Genomic DNA, 23,205 nt, shown 5'->3' with positions numbered 1-23,205 from the left:
TAATGGTACTACTGTGTGCACTGTGGGTATAATAGTCATGATGACAAGGTCCTTTGTATCTGGTGAGCAGAAAATAGTCACTAAATACATATAAAGGAAAGTGCAGGGTGCCATGAGAGAATATAACAAGGAAATATGACCTAGTCTACGAGTGCCAGGGAAAGCCTATTTTAGGAAGTCATTTTTAAGTTAGACTTTAAGAATAGTATAAGTTGTCCAAGTAAATAGCAGTTGAGGGACAGGGGATATGTCAGAGGTGGTATTCCAGGTAGAGAAACAACATCTGCAAAGGCCTCAAGGCCCTAGAGCATCCTTTGTAAACTTTAGGCATCATTATTCATCATTATTCTTACTAACTTCTGATAAAGCCACAGGTTTACCAGATAATCTAGGGATTGGTCATTCCAAGTACTTGTTTTTCCCAGAACTAGTAATGATTGTGAAGATAGTGACATGTAATAATCTCCCCATCTTATCATTAGGATAAATTGAGGCATATGATTGTTCAGCCAACTGCATCGCAGAAAAATTCATTTTTGCTATTTTTCTCTTCACTCTTCTCCTGTATATACTGCAAACTGCCTTTCTCCAGAAGCACTTTTAAAATGAGCCTCTATTCTCTCTTTGTTTCACTACACCCTTCTTGCGATTTATTTACCTAGTTTAGAAAAGGAATATTTGTTTAAATGTTCTCACATCCCATATAAATATAATATCCCATACTGGGACCCCAAAGTGCTATGAGTAGCTGGTCAGAAACTTTGGAAACCATGCTTCTACCAGAAACTCAGCCGAATGTGGGCCAGAGGCAGGCTTGAAAGGATGTGCTTTCATTTAACTATGGACAAATACTTCCACTTGTGAAATGTTCCTTTTATGACAGGTAGAATAATATGTAAGTCTGGAAAAAGCTTATAGTTTCTCAAAGCCCGTAATGAAATGCCCTATTCATCACTACTTCTGAATGAAACATCCCATCTATGCTGGACTATATCAAAGAGAATACACACACACACACGCCCCATACCCACATTCATATATACACAGATACATATATACATACGTATATTCTCTCTCACTCTGCTTATCTCCCTACTTTTCCTTCTTTCTTGCTTTCTTTTATCTATCTGTCTATCTATCTATCTATCTATCTATCTATCTATCATCTATCTATCGTCTACCTACTTACCTACCTATCTCTATTTCTCCTCCCTCTCCCTGGATAGCAAGCCTTATACAAGGAAGCCTATTACCAGACATGCTGGCCAACAGCTTCTGAGCTCTGTTTCCAAATGCCACAGTTAGGTGGAAAGCTGGGACTAGCACTTAATCAAAAAGTGAATTTAAAGGACCCTTGTTAAGGCAAGAGTAGTCCCTTGCTGCATTGAGATAGCCCATATGAAGGGAGCATCCAGTCAGGCTGGTCACGCAGGGTCTTTACTCACTCACTAGGTTACAGAGTGAAAGAAATGCCCAGGCTATCAGCGTGAAGGACAAGCATCAAGTCAAGTCAAGGCCACAGCCAACCTCTGGCCCAACACATCACCTAGACTAAGGGAAAAATCCCTGCAAAAGTGGTTATGTCCTAAAGCGGAGGAGAGAGAATTGGGAGAGAAACCAAAAGCTTGAAAATTGCCAGTGCTTAGAGAAGACTCTGAATAGACTGTGGGTATTGTGTGAGACAGGAGGAAGAAAGAAAAGGCAAATAAAAGATTACCACTAGTTCTCAGCATATGCGTTTGCATGTGTGCCTGCTGGCTGCTGTGCATCCGTTACAATGGGCTCCTCCGTGGCACAGGCATGGGCATGGGTCTGCAGTGCTTCCTATGATGTGCCTGAATGGAAGCCACCTGTAGCTGCCCACATGGGACGACAATCTTCAGGGTCTTTATTTGTTAGAATGAAGATCTAAACAAACAAACAAACAAAAATGCTCTATTCTGACTAAAAAGATGTGAGTGGTTTGCCCTGCATTGAGAGAATATTGGAGACCACATATCAAAGTGGCTATGAGAGACTGAAAGTTCCTTCCAATGGCAGGGTTCAACCTTCTGCCCCGCATCTGACCGGACACCATCCATGGGCTCCTTGATGGCCTAGCGCCCTTTCCACAAAATGAATATTGGCACAGTCTGCTCAATAATGCTGCTCACTTCTAATTGAGGCAACACTCTTACCATTACAAGCAGACAGAAGCTGAGGCTTGCCACTCACTCTCCTTTCCAGCTCCAGCCCAGAAAACCAGATAAGAGTTGCTGTCTCTTTAGAAGCCTCTGCTTACCCAGCCAAGAGATTGCTCCAGGTTGCTCATCTGACTCAGAATATGTCAGGCAGTTCTCTCACAGATTATTTTTTTTCCTAATGAGGAGACAAAGTGTTTCTTCTGTGGCCCATATGGCTAGGGGCCATCTCCACCATGTGTCTTAGCTGCTTGGAATGAAGTCCATGGTCTGAGAAACAGAGCAAAGGGAGGCAAGGGACACATAGAAGGGCCTTTAGACCCTGCTTACAGGCATCTCAGAGGCAACTTCCATTTAAACCTGGATACAAGACTTCATGACAGGCTTTTTTTTTGTGGGGGGGGGTTTCTTACTTTCACTTGCACTCAAAGAGCCCAAATACAGAGGCCTTTCCTCTTTCAGTGGGTTTCAAGTAAGTCCTTTTCAAAGCGTTATGAGTGCTTTTACGTCCAGCTCTTCATTACTTTGCCCCGCCTTTTCCTGTATGGCCATCTGTGGCCTTCTACTTATGTGCACCAAGCTCCCCTGCCAGACCCTCCACTGTCATTCCATGCACTGCCAACATCAGCCTTCCCTGCACCCAGGATGGCGACTCTACCACCAGCCATTGCCACTTAGCTTATTTCCTAAAAACCCCTTCCTCTTCCCTTTTAACATTCTCAGTGGTTTGTCTGGGTCTATATGTGTTTCTTCACAAAGACCTTAGATTCCTTTGAGGGCAAGAATCTCTTTATCCCAATTCCTGTTGCCTAATATCACAGTTCACACACAATAGGCCTCTACAAATATTTGCTAAATAAATCAAGTAAGATTTCTTGTCTCTCTGGCAGATCATTCCAGACTAGAGGGAAGACATTAAGTAAATTCCCCTTTATTCCTTTGCTAGTGCAATTTGCTACTTGCTGACTTCTCTTGCCATTTCACAATATGCTCTTCCCTGCTCTTTGTGTTTAATGTCAATGCTATAGAGTTAGTTGCCCTGTGAAGTGACCACTGGGTGGGAAGTGGGAGGTGGGAGGTGGGGTGTCAGGGCTTTGGCCTTTGCATACTCACATTGCCTCCTCTCCAGCCTATGTGAAGACATCTACAATCTGAGTTAAAGCCTGGCGTTGGCATTGCATTTGCACCTTAGGGCAAGACACTTCTTCCGCTATTGAAATTTGGGAACAGCTCCTTATTATAGTATTTATATTTGATGCATGTAATTGATCAATTTAATTTATTTAACAAATGATTCTATGTGTGGCACTCACTAAATGCCACGCACTGTTCTAGGCACTTTAATTACATTAGCTAGTTCCTCCTCATAACAACTTTGTCAAATAGATACAGTTATTACCATCAGCCTCATTTTACAGATGAGGATATGGGGTTATAGAATGATGAAGGAACTTGCCCAAAGTCACACAGTGATTGGTGGCTAAGCTGGCATTTGAAATAGGCAGGCTAACTCCAGAATCCACGTCCTAAAACCAATGTGCCCTGCTGCCTTTAAATGTGATCAGGATGGGGTCTACACTACACTCCTGCCTCTAAATGTGATCAGGGTGGGGTCTACACTGCACTCCTCTACATCCTTCCAATTTGAGTTGATGTTCTTAATTTTCAGGCCCCTCAAGAGCAGGAGGTCTCCTTGACCTAAACTACTTAGCAACAGTGGATGTGTGCTTAATAAATATGTCCAAGCTCATTGCTTCCTTAACTTTGGCTTTGGCTTGAATACAGGTTTATTTGTGTCATTCTGCATAGCTAATTGTTCACATAGTATTTAATGCCAGTCATTTGGCTCCTGAAAATATATTTTCAAACAACCTAGGAACTATGCCAACAATTAGCTATAATTACACATTGTATCAGTTTTGAGTGCTAGAAATGGCTGGAAGGCAAAATGTATGTTATTCAAAATGTTAAACTGACAGTAAATAAAATACGATCCTACCCAAAATAGAGATAAATAAAATTGCACGTCCCTCTTCTTTTATTGCCTTTTCTAGGTGTCTTGGATTATAGAGAATTTTTTTTCTCGTGATTTCTAGACTTTTTCTTGAATTAACGATATTTTTAGCTGTGCATAAACCACCTTTTTCTGTTCAGCAAAAAAGAATCAAATTCAAACCCTACTCTGTGGGTTCACCTACAATGATGAAACAAACATAAAAAACACCTGGGGAAGGGCCTTTTATTTGATGCAAGAGTTATTCACAGTACACTGTTTGGATACCTTATGGAGCCAATTCTTGCCTTTAGGTATTTCCAAATTGAATCCCAGGAATAATGCATTTATAAATAGTAAGCTTAAATAATGAACACATTCATCCTAGCCACTTCCTTATATAGTTCCAACGGCTTTCCCTTGCAACAAATAAAGACTCTGGTTAATTAATTTGTTAGCTTGTTGGGTTAAGTTGGTGATTTCCAACACTATCAATATTTTGTAACAAATATTTTTAACCCCTTTTATTATGTGTAAATAAAATTTATAAATAATAAAATCTGTATATACAAAATTTTAACAAATATAGTGTTTCAATATTAAGGGAGAAATAAGAATAATTTATAATGTTATAACTTAATATTTAATAATTATGTCTTCCTATGCTAATTATAATAAATATTTTAATGCTCCATTACAATAAAATAAATAATAAATTTGATAGACATTTGTACCTAGTACAGATTCACCATAATATAATATATAGTATAATATGCAATACTGTATTATGATATGTGTGAGAGCAATACAGACTGATACACATGTGCTGTATTGGTGATTCAAAGTGATTATACAATGTGTAACCTCCCCTCAAATTATAAAGTAGTTATGGACCCAGAAAATTCACTGTGTATTGAAACTGTACTTGGTGCTTATATGTCAATGGAATTAGCATCTATGCTCAAACCATTAGAAGCGGATTTTCAAAACTTAAATAAATGTCTTGCATGACATTCAAAAGCTTGTAGGACATGGGGAAATTTTTGTTCTGCAGAACTGTCCTGAGCAATGCACTGTTTTAGCCATCCTAGCCCCACCTTCTAAAGGGCGATAATGACCTTCAGTCATTGTGTCATTGAAGAACAACTGCCATACATTTATCAAAAAGCCCTCTATGGGGTGATACCCTCTGCATTGAAAACCAGTAGATTAACTCCTAGTATTAGAATTAGCCCCAAATAATAATTATAATTTATTCCCCTGACTTTTTGTAGTCCTTGAAAACAAAAGGAATGTCTACAGTAAAATTGTCAATAATTGGGTTTATTATGAGACTGTAAGTTGCACAAGTGTAAGGGCTAAATTCACCTAGTGTGTGCGATAGCTCAGTACTCACAAGATCTGGGCTTTGCTAAGTCTTGCTTTAATGATTAAATAATGGGCTTAGAGATCTGGTTTAGTGAAAAGATATACACTATTTAAAAGAAATAGTCTTGTTACTTTCTAATACATATGACAATACCTAGATGTTCACTAGAAGGAATTACAGTTAAGAAATATTTGCAAACATGATTTCAATTGTTTCTGTTTGAGTGAGTGACATTAAAATGTTTGAAGATGTCTGAAACCTATCAAAGACCCAGAATCCTCTTGTCATTTTGAATAAGAAAAGAAAACACATTGAATATTCTGTATGAGCTGTAGTCTTTGGCCTAAGAGGTCTGCTTAACCTTCACGGTGGTCTGTTAGGTAGGTATCATTTATTGACCCTATAGGAAATTAGGACTGGCAAGCAAATTATCTGTCCATGGTCAGACAGCTGGTTCAATGTAAGAATGAGGTTTGAATCCGGAACTGTCTGATTCCCAAGAAATCACGCTGCTCTTCTTAAGCGAGATCAAGCTAGGTTTCTGTGAATCTACATCTAAAGGACCAGGAATTATGAATATGTGAGGTCTATCTTCATATAATTTTACTCTATATGTAGTTCCAATTGTCATGGCTATTAAATTCCATTTTCCTAGTAGTTCAGTGACTTTTACATTTATCGTGTTCTTCGTCAGGTCCCAGGATTCAAGGTCATGTGTGAGCTCGTATTAGTGAGCTTCTTGAGGTCAAGGGCTATGCCCTGGATGGCTGGGTCTCTACCACCTAGCACTGTGCCTGGTATGAAGTGGGTGTTCAGTGAGTATTTGTTGAGTTGAATTTAATTGAATGATGTTTCTTTTTTTAGGCCATGGCCTTACACAATATTTCAGCGAGGCTTTGACCTGGTTTTGGGAGAGCAGCCCTCTGATAAAATATTTAGGTAAGTGATTGTCTAGGGACTTGCTTATGTATGCCTGCAAACCCTGTGTTCCGCTTCCCCCTGAACTTACTTTCCTAGTGGTAAAGTATAAAATGGGAAACACCTTGAGTTGTCACGGCCACCTGCTAACAAAAGTGCTTGCCCCCAGTCATGCCCAGGGACAACATGGAGGACTTGGAGGTCAGACAGATTCTGTTTGGGCCCTGGCTTCCTTCTTTGCCAGCTCTGGGAACCTCACTAATTTACTCAACCTCTTGAAGCCTCCAGGCTCTGCATTTGTTAAATGGGGCTATATTACATGCCTGGCTGGGTTATTGTGAGGGATATATGAAATAATGCAGGGAAAGTCCCTGGCACAGAAACTGGCACAGAGTAGGCAATTAATGTCAGTTTCTGCCTCTCCATTTTGCATCTAATTTGCACCTTCCTCACAGAGTCTTAAGTTGTTCAAAATGAATCTCTCCCGCCCCTGCCTTCCCCTTTTCTAAACTCTACCTCATTATTATTTTCTTTTGCCTACTACTTTGCTGATCAAATTGGATGCTTCTACTCCCTCCCAAATTTCTACCTACATACCTGGGAATAGCATGTATTAGAAAGGCCCACAGCAGAGGAATAATTTGAGTGCCAGCCAGGAACGATTCGATTACAATAAAGTTTAATTCATACTAGGCCTTAGCTGGAACAGTTTATTTCCAAAATAAGATCTTACCATCCATTCATTTTGTCAATCTATCATTCACTTAACATACATTTGCTGAGTTCCGTCTAAGTGCTTGGCTTGACAGTATGGGCATGAATACATGTCCCTCCTTGAGTAAGTCCTCTAAGTAGAGGAAGTGAGTAGTCCTGCATAAGCGGCTGATGAATTCAGCTACTGCATGCCTTTTCTGGAGAAATGGTGAGCAGCGTAGGACAAATGGAAGACTTGCATCCATACGGTTTGCTGAGTCTCACTTTTTCACTGCCACCTTTCCAAGCCCCTTCCCAGACCAGCCCTGTCAGCCATTCCTGGCCTAGGTGTTAATTTTTGCTCCTGCATTTGCCTCCTAGAGTTCACTCTTTTGCAAAGCTTCTACTGCTCCTCCTGTAGCTCGCTGTGGACTCAGCTTAGCCATAGCATGTTCTCTTAGGCACGCTCCTAGCTAGAGTGCGGATCCACAGAACCACTTCCTCAAAGGACTTTCCCTTGTCCTTTTCTCTCCTGAGTGTCTGTCCCAGGGAAGGCTGGGTCATGCTGATGGCATTGGCTACAGGCTGCTTTGAGGATTTGTGCTGCGAGAGATGTCAGCTCCATTCCTTGGACTGTGACATGGGCATTAAAATTTTCCAACAAGGATTTATCATTCAGCTGACTTTTTCTTTCTTTTTCCTATTGCTGGTCTTCCAGGACTTCAAAGGGTGATAAAGATAAGGCAGATGAGGAGCCTAGCGGAATCTGGCTGATTGACATAGATAAGTTCCCCATTCCCTAAAAGTCAGAAACTAGTAGTTTGAAAAACAAGGGCCTTAATAAAATTGCTATTCAAGCAAAACCTGCACAAAAACTGTTTCTATCCCCACAGGCACCATTTATGTTGTTTTCAAAGTTGCTAGCTGCCAATTGGATGTTTTATCCAAGCACTATAGAGGGGGCCAACTGTGTGGTTTGACCCATGAGGTCAGATATCTCAGGAGCCAGTGGGTTAATCAATAAGTGATTAAGAATTTTTGTCCCTAACATGGAAATAACTAGCCTCTCAAATGAAAGAAATGGGTCACGATCTGTTTATTTTAGGTACCAGGAACTTTAATCAAAACCACTCTGGCATCTGAGTAAACCACCTACCAACGACCACTCTAAAAAATTCTATGACCTGGTCAATGACTGTAATTGGCTGCTTATTTGCTACTATGCTCACTCATGATTTAGTGTCCTGTTGAATTCCAAGCTCCTGAACATCTCTCTGGACTCTGAAATAGAGTTTAAATTCCGCCATTTAAATCTTTTTACTATTGAATGCCAACATACAATTTCCTCTAAATGAGCCACTCTTCTTCTAGAGAACCTTTTGTTCTTAGTTGAATCTGTTTTCTAAGTGATCCAATATCCGCAATAAATTGAGTATCTCCCACTCTGCGCATTTGCTCGTACCCTTTCCTCTAGCAAGAATGCACATTTTTCTCATAATATAAATGCTACCAGTTTTTATGGTCCAGATCAAGTCTCCACCAAACTCAGCATCTACTGAACACCTACTGTTTCAAGGTACTGTTTCAGATGCTGCAGATATAACCAAACAAATATGACCAAGATAGTCTCTGACTTCAAGCATTTACAGTCTCATCCGAAAAGCAGTCTTCAACCCTGGCTGTCTATGAGAGTCCCCAGTGTGCTTTAAAAATGACTGGCGATCATACCCAGAGCAAAGCAATTAATTCATAAGTTCTGGAAGGTGTGGTGAGGGCATGAGTGTTTTTTAAAAGCACTATGGTGATTCTAACCTGAAGCCAGGATTGAAGAATGTTGCTCTAAAATGTCTCCAATCCACTGTACCAATCTGCAATGACTTTACCCCTGCAAATGCCTATAATATACTGATTTTAATACGTATTTGTCAATTATTTTGTTTAATATTTATTTTTCAACTACCTATTTTTCCCCAATGAAATGATGTTCTTCTTTAGGGAAGGAGTGGTATCTTACATCACTTTAGATATTTAACATCCAACATAGAATTTTGAACACAGCAGGCCTTCAATAGACATATGTAGATAATCATTTCAGGCAGTTCCTAAAAACTTGAACCCAGAGTAAGAAAAGACCTTGATGTTCAACCTAACCTTGATAATCTGCAATCCCAAATAACTTGGGAAGGGCCTAAGCTAGACTCAAAGGATCTAAGAGGACCCTGAACCTACCGACTGAATCTTCCCACCAAACCCATTCCAGTGTCCAAGAAGTCCTTTCCACTGTGGCTAGGATCACTCCTTTCCACCAGACTGTGGGGGTAGGGATTGGTACAGACCAAATTGATCCCACAGAGACCTTCCCTCAAAGTGAGTGCCTGCATCCTTTGGAACAATTCCTTGTCCTGGAATAGCCTGCTCTGAGGAAGCGTGGAGATGCCAGGTCAAGAGCAATTGATCCGTTTCCTCACATTCCATTTAATGGCAAGCCATGGTGAGACCGCAGCCTTGTTCTGTGCAGCTGTCTCTGGTGAGTGTTTGCCTCTGGACAGGAATTTCTAGCTCTAGTTGAACACAGGGCTGTGTGCAGGACTCAGTGCACAGCTGAGCCATCAACTGCACTGGTCAGCACCAGCTGTCTCCAGAGAAGGCCCGAGTTGGGAAAGCATTCTAGATGCTCACCCAGCTTCTCTTGGGTAGCTTTTTGAAGTTGTTCCTGCCAAATCTGCATGAATGAGGGATAGATGAGATTTTAGGACACAGCTTTTCTCTGACAGTTTGTTCTATATTTGGTTTTTGGAGTTACTCAGTAGATTTTGCAGATGAAAGAAAACTTTAGAATTCCATAGGCCTGAGCCAGCATGAACTAGAAAGCTGCTGGGATCCATACCTGAGAATCAGACCAATCCCAATTTTCCCATTTACAGAGGGTGACCTTGGAGAGGTTACTAGCCTTAAAAATTAGTTGATACATCGGTAAAATGGGGCCAGATAACCAGCCTCAGAGGACTGTTGTAAGGATAAATGAGGCCACGCTACAGAGCACCTGCCTCTTTACAGTTCTCTGCAAAGGTTAGTCTCACCCAACACCTGACTTTGCTTCCCCTACAGGGTTTCACCTTGATCTTACCGGAGGCTGCTTTTCTTATTAACGTGGTCCAGTGCAGTGTCTCAGGAGCTGCTCTGCACATAGGAGGTTTCTCACAATATCAAATTCATTTCCACCTTAACCTTTAAATCCATTTAAACCCAGAGTTTAACCTATAGCCTGCTCTACATGGAGGATAATCTTCACCTTTGCTTCCACCTTTAAATTTGAACATTGAGATTATGTTCCCCAGAAAGTTGTGCAAACTAAAGAACCTAATGAAATATCATTATTGATCTGTCAATAAATATTTATTGAGTGACGTCTTTGGGGCAGAAATTGTGTGAGGCAGTGGGGATACAAAAATGACAAGAACTATCTTCTGCCATCCAAGAGAGCACATTCTTCTGAGTGGTAATGGACACGTGAAGAGACAGGCACAACTCATCATTTCAGGTGCAGCAAGGGGCTCTGAGTCAGGTGCACAGGCTCAGCCCCTTGTTCAGTCTGAGGGTAGAGGGTGAAGGCCCTGGGGAGCTTTCTGGAAGGGGTAGGATCTTACCTGATTACCTGCAAATGATTAGAAGTCAGGCAAAGAAGAGAGGGAAGAAAATCCAGAAAGAAGGACTATTAGGAACAACGGCAAAGAGGTGAGAAAATCAGGACAACTTTAGGAACTCTGGTCAGTTCTCATTGTAAGAGCAGAGGGTGACCCAGGGTTTGGTGAAAAAAGAAGCTGAAGAAGCTATCAGCTGTCGGGGATGACCTCTTTGGAGGTTGGGACTTTATTCTGTAGGTACAGGGTGCCATAAACAGTTTAAGTTGGGGGAAGATGTGATTTGCTTTTCTCTTAGAAATATTAATGTATTCAGAGGAGGAAGAGAAAACTGTGAGATGGATGGGCATGGAGCCTCCTCTTTGAAAAGAAAAATTAACCATCAGAAATGTATCAGAACTGCCAACGGCTTCCTAAAATCAGTTACATAAATTATAAACCACAGGTCACAGATTTGTTGCTCTGCATCAATGCAAATATTGTAATTTTGAAATCAAAATAGAAAACAAAATTTTATTTCTATGTTCAATCAGCTGCCTCCTCCTTGGTACCATTCAAACTACTTGTAGACATTCTCTCTAAAATGATGTAATAGCGGAGGTGCCCCCACTCCAGCCTGCCTGTTATAATGTTTCTAACTCAAGGATGTCCATTATGAAATGCAAAGTGAAATTATACGAATTCTTGGAGGTTGTTGTCTTCAACCTACATTATCCTTAAGTCCCGGATTCCAGGTACCTTGAGGCAATCAGCCCTGAATGGGCTCCTTAATCTTACCAGATGAAGTGTGTGACTGTGTGTTTGTGTTTGTGTTTGTGTTTGTGAGTGTGTGTGTGTGTGTGTGTGTGTGAGTGAAGGGGCTGTCATGCTTCCAATTTTGCTAACTGCTTCACAGAAGAATGAAGTGATGATCTTCTGTTGTCCCCTAAGTAACAAGCTTTCCTCCCCTGGTGCAGGCACCTCCCTGCACAGACCTACTGCTTGATACTCCTGTGAGTGGGGAGAATTGAGTGATTCTTTCAGAGCCAGAAGCATCTCTGACATTTCAATGCTGCTTAATGCAGAGGTTCACCAACTTGTCAGAGAAGTAGGGGCCCAAGAGTCAGGGTGGAAATGGGAGAAAATCCCCCAAACCCTGGCCACTTCCCTCCTACCAGTGGCTCTGCCTGGCCCCTGGAAATCCCCTGCTTTAAGCTGGCACATGTCCCACACCCCTCCAGCTGCTCTAGGGCCCAGGACTCTCTTTCAGGGTATAGGCAGAAATCATGTGGCTTGGCTGCCCTCTAACTCATGAGCCCTAGTCAATGGGTCTGCTCTGTGGCCAGCTTACTGGAGAGGGCCACATTTTTTTTTTTTAAATAAAAGATCTGAAGTCATCAATCTGGTTTCCTAGAATTTCAGGCAACCTGGGGAAGGGAGAGGGTTGTGTATGGGAAGAGAAAGGAGCAGGATTCTGAAATGGTGCTGTGTGAGCAGCATGCTAATGGAGCCAGCGCCTGGTTCTGTTTAATTGTAAGCATCCTTCCATTGTTCCTCCCTCCACATTAAGTGGGGAGGGGATGCCAGACTGCCACAGCCTCCTCATATCCCATCCACACTGGCTTTCATCCCACAGACTATTTTTGACTATGAACACAGAGCATTTGAATGCCTTTGAAATGAAATGAATGAATAAATAAACAAATAATCTCTCTTGGTTTTCTTAAGCTCTCCCTTGAAATGCCGGTTGATTCTTTTATTCCTTTTAGCCCTTGTTGTAAGAATAAAAAAAAAAAAAATCTTCCCTGTATCCCAAGGGTTAGCACCTTTAGCCAATGGTGTGGGTAGGAGTGCAGAGAATAAATCTGGGCCTGTTGTGTTCATTTGTTCATCTGCTCTTCTCTCCTCCCTGGAAGCTCTTAGCTTCAGTCATTTCTGTTCCCATCACACAGAAGCTGTAAAGGGGTGCTTTCTTTCTTTCTTTTCTTTGTTAGGGTTCCTCCAGGCACAGAGAGATGCCACTGCTGCCACTGTGGGTGTGCAGCCGTGGGATGGGGACAGTGGGAGGCTGGCATCTCTCTTCAATTAAAATGCTTCCAATTATATCTGACTCAAGACAGGGGAAGCCCAGCTTCAAATCCGAAGAAAGCTGGAACTTGCTTTTTATGACTTGATAAAAACTACTTCTAACAACTAGTGAGCAGGCACCATAATCAGCTCTCCAGCTGCCTGGCCATGTGAGCAAGGGTTGGCCTCTCTGCCTCCTTAGAACTTAGTCACTGCACCTATAAAAAGACAATCTTTCTGAAGAGGACTACAAATGGTGAGAAGAAAGCACTGGTAATGGAATGCCAGATCCCCCAGTGGTGAGTGATTATGCCTCCAGTCATGACCACCTGGTACTGGGTGTCCCTGCAGATTCACCTACACCCTTGGGGAGGGCATGTGGTTGCCCCTCAGCAAGAGCTTTGTGATTCCACCAGCCGAACTGGCCATCAATCCATCAGCAAAGTGCAAGACGGACATGACCGTGATGGAGGATGCTGTGGAGGTCAGGTGAGTCTGGCTTCAGGACTGAGGCCTGCAATTGGCTTGGGAAGCAGAGTGAGAAACTACCTGTAGGTTCTATGTGCTAGGGAAGGAGTCACAACAAGCTAAAAGGAAAAATTGGCAGGCAGCCTGCAAATTCCCCCTATGTTGTGCCAGGATCTGCTTTTTATCTGGGTCAATATTGCACATCCCAAGGCTCATTCACTGGAAGAAGACATAAAATTAGAGTTGGTAAGCACTTCTCACATACGCTAAGGACTCACAGGCAATAAAATGTTAATTTACTTGCCCAAGTTTAGACCTCTTTCTTTGACCAGGCGTTACAGCCTTGGCTCATTTCCTAGATACGGAGAATGCCCATCATTTGTTAGTTCAAGGCTTGGAGTATAGTTGATCTTCAATTTTTAGAAGAGAGAGTGAGATACAATTCAGTTGACTAGATAGGAGCATGGAATGTAATGCCACTTGTTGCATCTGGAATCTCCTTGACTGTTCCCTGCCTTTCTCCCCACAGAGAGGAGCTGATGACTTCATCCTCCTTCGACAGCCTGGAGGTTCTCTTAGATTCCTTTGGGCCGGTGCGCGACTGCAGCAAAGATAACGGGGGCTGCAGTAAGAATTTCCGCTGTATTTCAGATCGCAAGCTGGATTCCACTGGTTGTGTGGTAGGTCTGCCCTGCCAGCTAGTAGTTTGTGTTTGGGGATGGGGAGGAAAGGCACGGGGGAAGAAACAATACAGATATATAGGGAAAAATGTGCTGTGATCCCCAGTTGTAAACACCATTTAGTGTAAATTAGGGATTTTCTCTTGATAAGGATGAGAAGGTAATCATGAATCAGTTAGTCGAGAAGTTGTTATGGAGTACCTACTATGTGCACTATAACTATTCAAGAAAAAATTAGTTGATAAGAACTAAATAATTGCTTAATTATATGACATTGATTCTAAATGTAATAGAAAATTTTAGGAGACACCTACCTAAAGCTAGAGTGATGAAAGAAGTAAGTTATGCCAGGAATGGTAGTGAAAAAATAAAAATTAAAAAAAAAAAAAACTTTGTCCCCTCTGTGACCACAGCAATGAGCACCTGCTTCTTCAAAGGTGGGTCTCTAAAGTACTTCATTATCAGCTCTATGGACTCTGTTTATGGTGGCTGACTCACACCTGTAATCCCAATGCTTTGGGAGGCCGAGGTGAGAGAGTCACTTGCAGCCAGGAGTTTGAGACCAGCCTGGGCAACATAGCGAGACCCTCGTCTCTACAACAACAACAAAAAATGGAATAAATTTGTTGGGCATGGCAGTGTATGCTGATAGTCTTACCCACTCTGGAGGCTGAGGCAGAAGGATTCCTTGAGCCCAGGAGTTCAAGGCTGCAATGAGCTATGATCTCGCCACTGCACTTCAGCCTAGGCAATAGAATGAGACCCTGTCTCTTAAAAAAAATGTGATACTATTAACTAGTAAGACAATTTGGGCTACAGTGGACTGAGCTATCTCCCACATCATGGATGTGAAGACTGAACTGTGCCATGCAGGGAAATGGAGACAGGAACAGATGAAGCCTTTGGCTGCTGGCTCCTTTGTGTGGGCCATTCTTATGCCCATAGAACTATTGTCTGTTTCCCTCCGTCCCTTCTTCGAAGGCAGAACGATATAGTCCTCAAGAGAGGAGAGGGAATGGGTCAGAGGAGGCAGGGAGGAGAGCCATTCAGATTGACAGCAGAGGAGAGGAAGAGATGATTCACTGGTAGCTCTACTGGACTGGCGGTTGGAGCAGGAGCTTCCAGCTCTGGGGAGGATATGGTGCCCCATCTCTCTTTCCAGTCTGACAGCTGTGCTTTATGAGAGGACCCAGAGCAGGGACAAGCTGTGAGGATGCTGCGCTGATGCCATCTTTCCCCTCCCCTCTTCCCCATCACTGAGCACCTGTTCTGTTCAGGGAGCTGCTCTCAATCAAAGACAGATATGTGCCTGGTACAGAGTGGAGTGCTCCCAGCCCTAAGGCCTCCCCTAACTTTTACCTATGAGGCAGCAGTTGACAGGAGGCTGATTCATCTGAGAAGGAAGAGAAAATGAAGAAAAAGAAAGGGAGAGAGAGAGCACTGAGGGGCAGGTAAGAGCAGAACCTGTGGGTCCATGATAAGGAAGGGAAAGAAGAACAGGAAGGACTGTCAGGAAAATGCAAAGAACAGTGCTCTTTAGGTCATGCCTCCCAAAGGCAGCCAAGGGGGAAGTTGATGTCCCACAGTGCCACCCTGCCTTTGGCTGGTCCACTCTCACATGTCTTAAGCAATGTGCTCCCAGCTGGGATCCTCAGGAGACAATTTCACTATCTAATGGAGCTCGCAGCTGAGATACTTTTTAAAGAAGCTATTCAGCTTATATTTCTTCATCCAGATTTGAGCCTTTCATTTCTTATTAGCATCTGGAGTCATTCTAAGTGCTGAAACACTGTGTGTTCATATGTGCACCTCCTTCCCTACCCTCTGTAGCCACTGCAATATGGGTTTGAGCATGCACATGCATTAGCAGACAAACACAGGGTTAGGCTCTCCCTCTTTTGCCACTTCTGTGTCCCTTCCTGAGCCCCTCAGGGTCTGCCTGTCAGATGCCTTCTGTTGGTGATCCTAGCCCCTTTTACTTGGCACGTAGCTATGCTGATGGTTTTTTGTACTTTTAACACTGATCTGTGAGACAGAGCTAGCAGGAATAGTTCTGATGAATATGCATTTGCAGTAAGGCTGCTGCATTTTAGAATTGGAGCCCCTGCAGAAAGTCACCCAGTTATACCAGCACTTGGTATTAGCATAACACTTTGAAGCCACTGGACCACGTGGCTTCTGGAGAAGGAGGGGCAGGCGGATTGGCAGACACACTCGATTTCCTTTTTCTCACTGGCTGTGAAGCGTAGGCTTCCTGAGGCAGGAGGACGGATGGGTGAAAGCTGATTCCCATCATGACCCTTGTGACTCCACTGAGAAGGTCAGAAACTTGACCTTAAGCCTGACCCATCTCCAGTGAGCATCGGTGCTGTCCTAAAGCTCTGATATATCAGCAGAGTGGTCCCTCGTCGTCTGGAAGTGGACCAGGGACAAAGGTATCAGCTGAACCAACTGCAGTTTGCAGAGCATTGGCCCGCCTTCCTCCTCTCCACAGAAACTTTACCTTTAGTCCTCTGGGTGCTGAACTGAAAGGCTTCCCAAGAAAGGCCTATTTTTATGAAAGGAGAGAGAGATAAGAAACTCAGAACACGCTGACTCTTAAGGAACCTAAGGAAGGAGCAGAGATGTGGGCAGAGGCAGAGCATATACCCTTATATTTTCCTGGCTGGATTCAAACCTGACAGGTGGGATTCTTGTTTGGTCCGCATAGGCTGCTCAACCTTCATTCTTTCTAGGAAGCAGGACATGTTTCTCAGTTATGCATGGACTCCCACAGGGTTAATTGCTACACAGTTAATTGCCCTATTGTTTATATAGTCTCTGAGGACAGGAAACAAATATCCGTGAAAGGCACAGACCTGTACAAACCACAGTCACACCATTCCAAACCAGACTGCTCTCCAATAGCCACGGATTGCTGAAATTTCATGAAGGTTCCAAGCATCATGGTCAGCTACCCACTGCTGATGACCAACTCTTACTCATTGTTCTTAGTGTGCCAGGTAAGAGCTGTGTTCCTTACTGGTGATGTACAAGAGCAGCAGATCTCTGGTGTATTGAGTGAGCCCTATAGGGTCTTTCAAGAGTACTTATAATCTTAGTGCCTCTGTAACAAATTACCACAGATGTAGTGGCTATAAGTTACACACATTTATTGACTTACAACTCTGTAGATGAGAATTCAACTTGGGTCCCACTGGGCTAAAATCAAAATGCCACCAGGACTGCAATTCTTTCTTGAGGCTCTAGGGGGAATCCATTCCCTTGCCTTTTGCAGATTCTAGAGTCCACCCAGATTTCTTAGCACATGACTCTTCTCCATATTTAAAGCCAGCAACAGTGCATTTTTCTGACCATTTTTCTGTAGCACATCCCCCTCTCTCTCCAATTCTGCCTCCTCTTTCCGCTTTCAAGGACTCTTGTGATTACATTGAGCCCACCTAGATAATCCAGGATAATCTCTCCATTTCAAGATCCTTAATTTAATCACATCTGCAAAGTCGCTTTTGCCATGTGAGGTGATATCTTCACAGGTTTCTAGGATTATGCCGGGGACAGCATTGGAGGGTGTAGCCATGGGAGATGGCAGTGGGGATTGGAGCAGGCTTGGCTGGCAGGACTTCAGCCTCCCTGCTTTGAGCTTTAGCCAGGATATCTTCACCCTTATCAAGTCTATCTATTGAGGTTTCATATAAAATTTTGTTTGAATCTTTGAAAATGATTTCTAATGCAATAAAAAAGAGGAAAACCCATGCTCTAATGCTCCTTCTTTAACTTCACACTCATTCTGAAAGTGGCCAAAAAATGCCTTAGCTTTGTAAGATGTAAGAATGTACACAGGTGAGCAGTCTGTGCCATGGAAGGGGAGAAATCGGGTGCCCACTTTCTCATGTACTGAACACACGACCTTCCTTGCCAGAGCATTATGCTCTAATGAGCTTTGAATTACCCAATGACCCTGCCGCCCTTCCCTCCACATGCTATCTACCATGGTTTCCCGTGAAATGTGTCATTTCACCTCTACTGGAGCACAGATGTGTGGAGACCATCACAGATTACCAGCTATCTTTCTCTCTGTAGGACAATAAGCAGAAGAGTGTGCCTCAGAGGCTTCCAGAGAAATGTAGGCAGGAAGCTATCCCTGCTGAAATATAAATTTAACTCCATCAAACTTTTCCCCTTGGGAGAAGTCCTGATGGCTTGAGCCTGCACGTCAGAGCCCATCAAAAAGTTTGGGAATCATTATTTGTAAAAGAAGTGTGGTTGCCATTTAGTAAAAGAGAACCTATTTCTAATAGGAATTATACTTGCATGTCTTATGAATCATCTAAGGTAAGGTGAGGCAGGATTGGCTACAAGAATCTATCCCTTTTCTCCCAGAGGCCCTGAATATGTTCATGTATTTATCTCTCATACTCATCTCCCAACAGAGCACCCACTTCATAATCTGAAACGGAAGTATGCATCTTAGTGAGTCTTAGTGAGATTTGACCAGCCTCCTAAGTGATTAATCAACCAAAAATCACTGGTAGGAAAAGAGGGGAAAGACGACAAAGAAAAGGAGTTGAATGGGAAAAATCATTTTAATCTCATTAGCAAATTATGCCTTAGACCACTAATTAGTCAAGAAGCCATGAGCATCTCACGAAAGATGATTAACCTTGTGTATTTTAGGGGTCACTGAAATGTGAGCTCATTTGTTCAACCTTTTTGTTAGGGGAGGGCTGTTGCCATAATAAATGGAATTTTCTTCTTAAGCCTGTAGTTTGTAAAGTCCCTGGGAATGCTAAATACAACCTATGCAAAGAAGGGTTAATATATGACCTTGGGGGTCTCTCCTGAGCAAACAGTTCTCTTTCAAGGAATAAGTGGAGGCATTGTCCACAGCCAGGAGAAACGAATATCCAGCCCTTGCAAACAGAAAATGCATGCTTCTCCTGGAGGCAGGATGTCTTTCTGACAACAGGACTCTGGCAACAAACACTTCTAGGATGAAGGGCATGGTTTGGAGACTCTGGTTTCTTTGTGCTTAGTTATAGATTTTGAGGGAACCCAGAATGTGGATGCAACAGCAGAAAGAAGATTCAGGCAAAAAACAAAACAAATTTATACCTTAGGAAACTCCTTAAAGAATGTGTGTTCTGGTTCCCAAGGGTTAAGAAGAAAATTATTTTGGGTTTTAGCCTTTTATTTTCTGGAAATCTTTCTAAAATGTTTTACTCTGAACTGCAGCCTAAGGAAGTTACAGTGCAGTAGGGATAAGTGCATCTTTTTCAGTGATTGAGGATCTTGATTCGCCATCAAGGTCGTCACTCTGGACACTTTATAATGTTTTGTCCTAAAATATTTACACTAAGTATTTTGGTACTTCGTGTGTGTGTATGCATGCTTGTGCGTATGTGTTTGAAAAGAGAGAGAAAAAAAGAAAGAGAGAACGAAAATACTAGGCTGAATCTACAAATCCATAATTGACCCCAGAATACACTCTGGGAATTCCTTAAAGCAATCAACAAATCTACAGGATTGCTTTGCTTTGTTGACACATTGACTTTGCTTCTTTAGGGATTCTCATGAATCCAGATTTTATTATACTAGAGAAGCAGCATGGCGGAGTAGATGGAAAACACACACGCTTTCAGGACAATCTAGGCCCAAAGTCTGATCATGCCATTTTCCACCACTGGGACCCTAGACAAGTTACCTTATCTTTCGGAGTCTAATTTTTCTCATCTTTAAATTGTAGAAGATGAAATGTACCTGTGTTATTGGGTTGAAGATAATATATGTAGACTATTCTACACAAAGAATTGCTTAATTTCTGATAGCTGTTAATACTATTTTTGGCTTTACTGATAAGTAAAAAAAAAAAAAAAAAAAAAAAAAAACAAACAAACAAACCTGGACAAGGCAGCTAACTGTCTTTTCTGCAAGTTTCCTAAGAGAGTATGAATTTCAGCTGGTCCAATTTGGGATAGCAGTGGTCACCTAGATGTTAAAGCCAGGCAAGATGTGGTTTTGGAATTCTGAAACAAAGCCTGCTCATGTTTCATTCAACAAAGTCTTTGTCAAAAATCATGCTTGAAGGAGAACTCTGAAAAAAAGTGGGTGGTTGGAAAGATGGAAACTACTGGCTAGTGACTGAGGTAGCTAGGTGGTACAAGGGCTGAAACCACATGAGGTGGGAATAAAAGGAGGATTGACTTTATCTGCTTAATGGCTTCTAGCAAGCTGTCTAGAAGGAGGGAAAAATAAACCAAACTCATGGCAACCAGTGCAGCCCATTCAATTCCAATCAAACTTCCATGTCTTCCATGTTTCCATCCCGCATCCATGCCTGGGCAGCCACACAGTGCTGAAGCCAGCTCCCTTCTGGTGGCACATCTGGCCTAACAGCTGGGTGGCCAAGGAATATGATTAGTGGGAGGCTAGCAAAACATGGGGGGCAATCCTCAGCTGCCTCATTTGCTTGTTTACCATCATCTGGAACAGCTGGGTTTGCACAGCACGAGGCCGCCCTTGGAAACTTCTTTAAATGCTGTCACCTTCCAGCACTCCAGCTGCCTTCATGGGGAGAAAGGGGGATGGACCAGGCTGGGAGCCTGGCAGGCCCACAAGGGGCCATTTGTTTGGGAAATTACAGAATTAGTGTTAGCAAACAGTGCATATCCTGCCTGGTGATGATCTTCAGCTAAGAAAGAGGAGGAAGGAGAGGTGAGTTTTCAGAGGCACACCTGCAGCAGCTGTGGGCTACTAAGACAAGGTGCTTGGCAGCAAAGAGAAAATGCAAACCATGCAGTAGGGAGGGAGGGGAGATGTTTAACACCGTTTCATCGAGTTTAGAAAGTTTTGTTTTAGTTTGGTGTTGGTTTTGGAGGAGTGTGCTATAACTTGTTGGTGGTATGTATACAGCATAGTCATTAAAAGCTCCAGCATTGGAGTCAGATCTGGACAGACCCCCAGCTCTGCCCGACTCTTGCTGCTTGACCTTGTGCAAGTTATTTACCTGCTTCCAGCCTATTAGAAAGGATTGGTTCTAATGCAAATGTACAGAATCTGTTGCACAAGCAGAAGGAACAGGATGGGGAAGAAAAAAAGTCATTGACTTTGAAACAGAGCCCAGTGCAGTGAGAAGAGTTCGTGAATTAACTGGCAATGTTAATGGTTTCCTTACCTCTAAATAGGGATAATATAGGGTATTGTGAGATAAAATACCTAAAGGACTTAAGCATAGTGCCAAGCTCCTCATAAGTGTTCAGTAAACGGTGACTACTGTGTAAACAGCTGAGTGTGGTGTGTGCTAATGATGAAGCAGCTAAGTCACAGACTCCACACCAACCTACAAAGGGTTCAAGCATGGTTCTGCGAGGAGCAGCTGTGTGACTTTAGGAAAGTGAAACTCTCTGTGCCTCAGTTGCCTCATATGTAAAATGGGGATGATCATACTGCTTACCTCCTGGGGGTGTTGTGAGGGTCTTGTGAGTTAGTGAGCATGTTAGACCACTGCCTGGCCTATAACAGGTTATGGATAAGTGCCGCAATTGCTCACCAAATCGTTTTGTCTTCTCCTGGGAAAAGACATCTCTTCTTAGATTTTCTCTTTGCTATAATTCTTGGGGAGTATATTACTGAGGACAAGATAGTGCTGAAAAGCTAAATATTTTGCATTAGAAGCATCCAGCCAAACCCAAGTGCAGCACCTGTGGGTGACCATATAGTAGGTACCCTTGTCTGTGTGTCTTCCAAAGAGCATCCCTGACACAGGTGATGACACAGCTACTCCCACTATGAGAGCAACCCCCCTCTAAGCTTACAGGGAAAGTTCACTTCCTCCTTCAGGCTGGAAGCCCTGGCTCAGTCCATTCCCTGCAACATTGCTGTTTGGTACCATTGTTGACAAAGGGCTTTAGACACTTAAAAAACTCTTAATACCACCAAGGCCAAACAGCAGCACTCCCTTCCCGTAGCCCAGTGGAATCTTTGCAAATGCATTTTCATTCTGGCCCATCGCTTCCACTCTCCTGCCAGCCAGAGGCCCGTTTGGGAGGGCAGTACACCTCGGCTGTGTCTTGCTACAATGCTCTCTTCCAGCCTTTTTGGAGGAAGTGTCTTTAATGCAAATGTGTGTGATCAGTGTCCAGAGAGAATAAGCAAGGCGTCAAAAAAGGTCACTTGTTTTTAAAAGAAGTCCGCTGTGGTGGTAAATTCGTGGATTACTTGCCAATGTTAATAGTTTCAAGGCTGAGTGCTACAAATTGGTGTCAGTGGTTACACTCAGTTCCCAGATAACTCAGTTCCTCGATTCACCCACGTATGTGGATGCTTTCTGATTGTGCCAGTGCCCGTCTGGACTCAGTCCCATGAAGGACAGCTCCGGCTGCTATGACCGCCACATCGGGGTGGACTGTTCCGACGGCTTCAACGGCGGCTGTGAGCAGCTGTGCCTCCAGCAGATGGCGCCCTTCCCGGACGACCCCACCTTGTATAACATCCTCATGTTCTGTGGGTGAGTTGAGCTGCCAGCGAGGCCACCTGGCGTCCATCTGTCCCAGGACGCAGGACTTTCAATGCTAAATCCAGGAAATGTGAGTGAATAGGTCACCCTAGGCCATCCCTTAGTCTCTGAGGAAAGAGCCTCTAGGACTGGAGGGGGAACATTTTAAAGTTGGGTGGGACCTAAGTCTAGTCCAAACCCTATAGATGGGGAAACTGAGTCTGGGGAATTTACCTCCAAGGGGAAGTTAACTACATGGTTTACTTAAATCATTCTCCAATTAAACCAGCATTTTCCAAGTTGTATTTTGAAAGGCTATGTTAATTAGATGTTTTGTGACAAAAGGTTTTCATTGTTTAAAATTCGGGAAAGAGTGTGCAAAACTAGTCAATTCTCAAAAAAGGGGGGTGGTCTTTCGACAAATGGAAACTTTTCTAAATTCTGTCCCCAAAGTCTCAGCATTGTGTGCAGCCAATCCTCCTGAGGCACAGTGATTCCTCCGTGTGAAGAGCCTCTTCTTGCAGACAAGCTCTCCCACCTACCTCAGTTCATCTCTTCTCAGGATCACTCTGTGAGGGAGCAGGGCAGGCAATGCAACCCCGTTTTACAGATGGAAAAACTAATGCACAGTGAGGTTAAGTGACTCCCTCAAAGCTGGGAAGATGGTGAGTGAGAAGATTAGGACTAGATTCAGGCCCTCCCTGATTTTTTAAAAGTTCTGTGGTT

The 23,205-nt window shown here is 43.0% G+C and overlaps 1 protein-coding gene across 2 annotated transcripts in view; it reads left to right on the top strand.

Moving 5' to 3' along the window:
* ASTN1 (astrotactin 1) overlaps positions 1-23,205 on the top strand; it is a 311,909-nt gene that overhangs the window by 200,292 nt on the left and 88,412 nt on the right. For both annotated transcript variants that reach the window (XM_055254545.2, XM_055254543.2), the window contains exons 9-12: positions 6,407-6,481; positions 13,192-13,329; positions 13,838-13,988; positions 22,325-22,491. In XM_055254545.2, coding sequence (XP_055110520.1) covers positions 6,407-6,481; positions 13,192-13,329; positions 13,838-13,988; positions 22,325-22,491 — 531 coding nt within the window. The remainder of the gene's footprint in view (positions 1-6,406; positions 6,482-13,191; positions 13,330-13,837; positions 13,989-22,324; positions 22,492-23,205) is intronic.

Source organism: Symphalangus syndactylus, chromosome 12 (assembly GCF_028878055.3).
Source record: "Symphalangus syndactylus isolate Jambi chromosome 12, NHGRI_mSymSyn1-v2.1_pri, whole genome shotgun sequence".
Classification (NCBI taxonomy): domain Eukaryota; kingdom Metazoa; phylum Chordata; class Mammalia; order Primates; family Hylobatidae; genus Symphalangus; species Symphalangus syndactylus.
The sequence above is the reverse complement of the archived record's forward strand: the minus strand, read 5'-3'. Positions and strand labels throughout refer to the sequence as shown.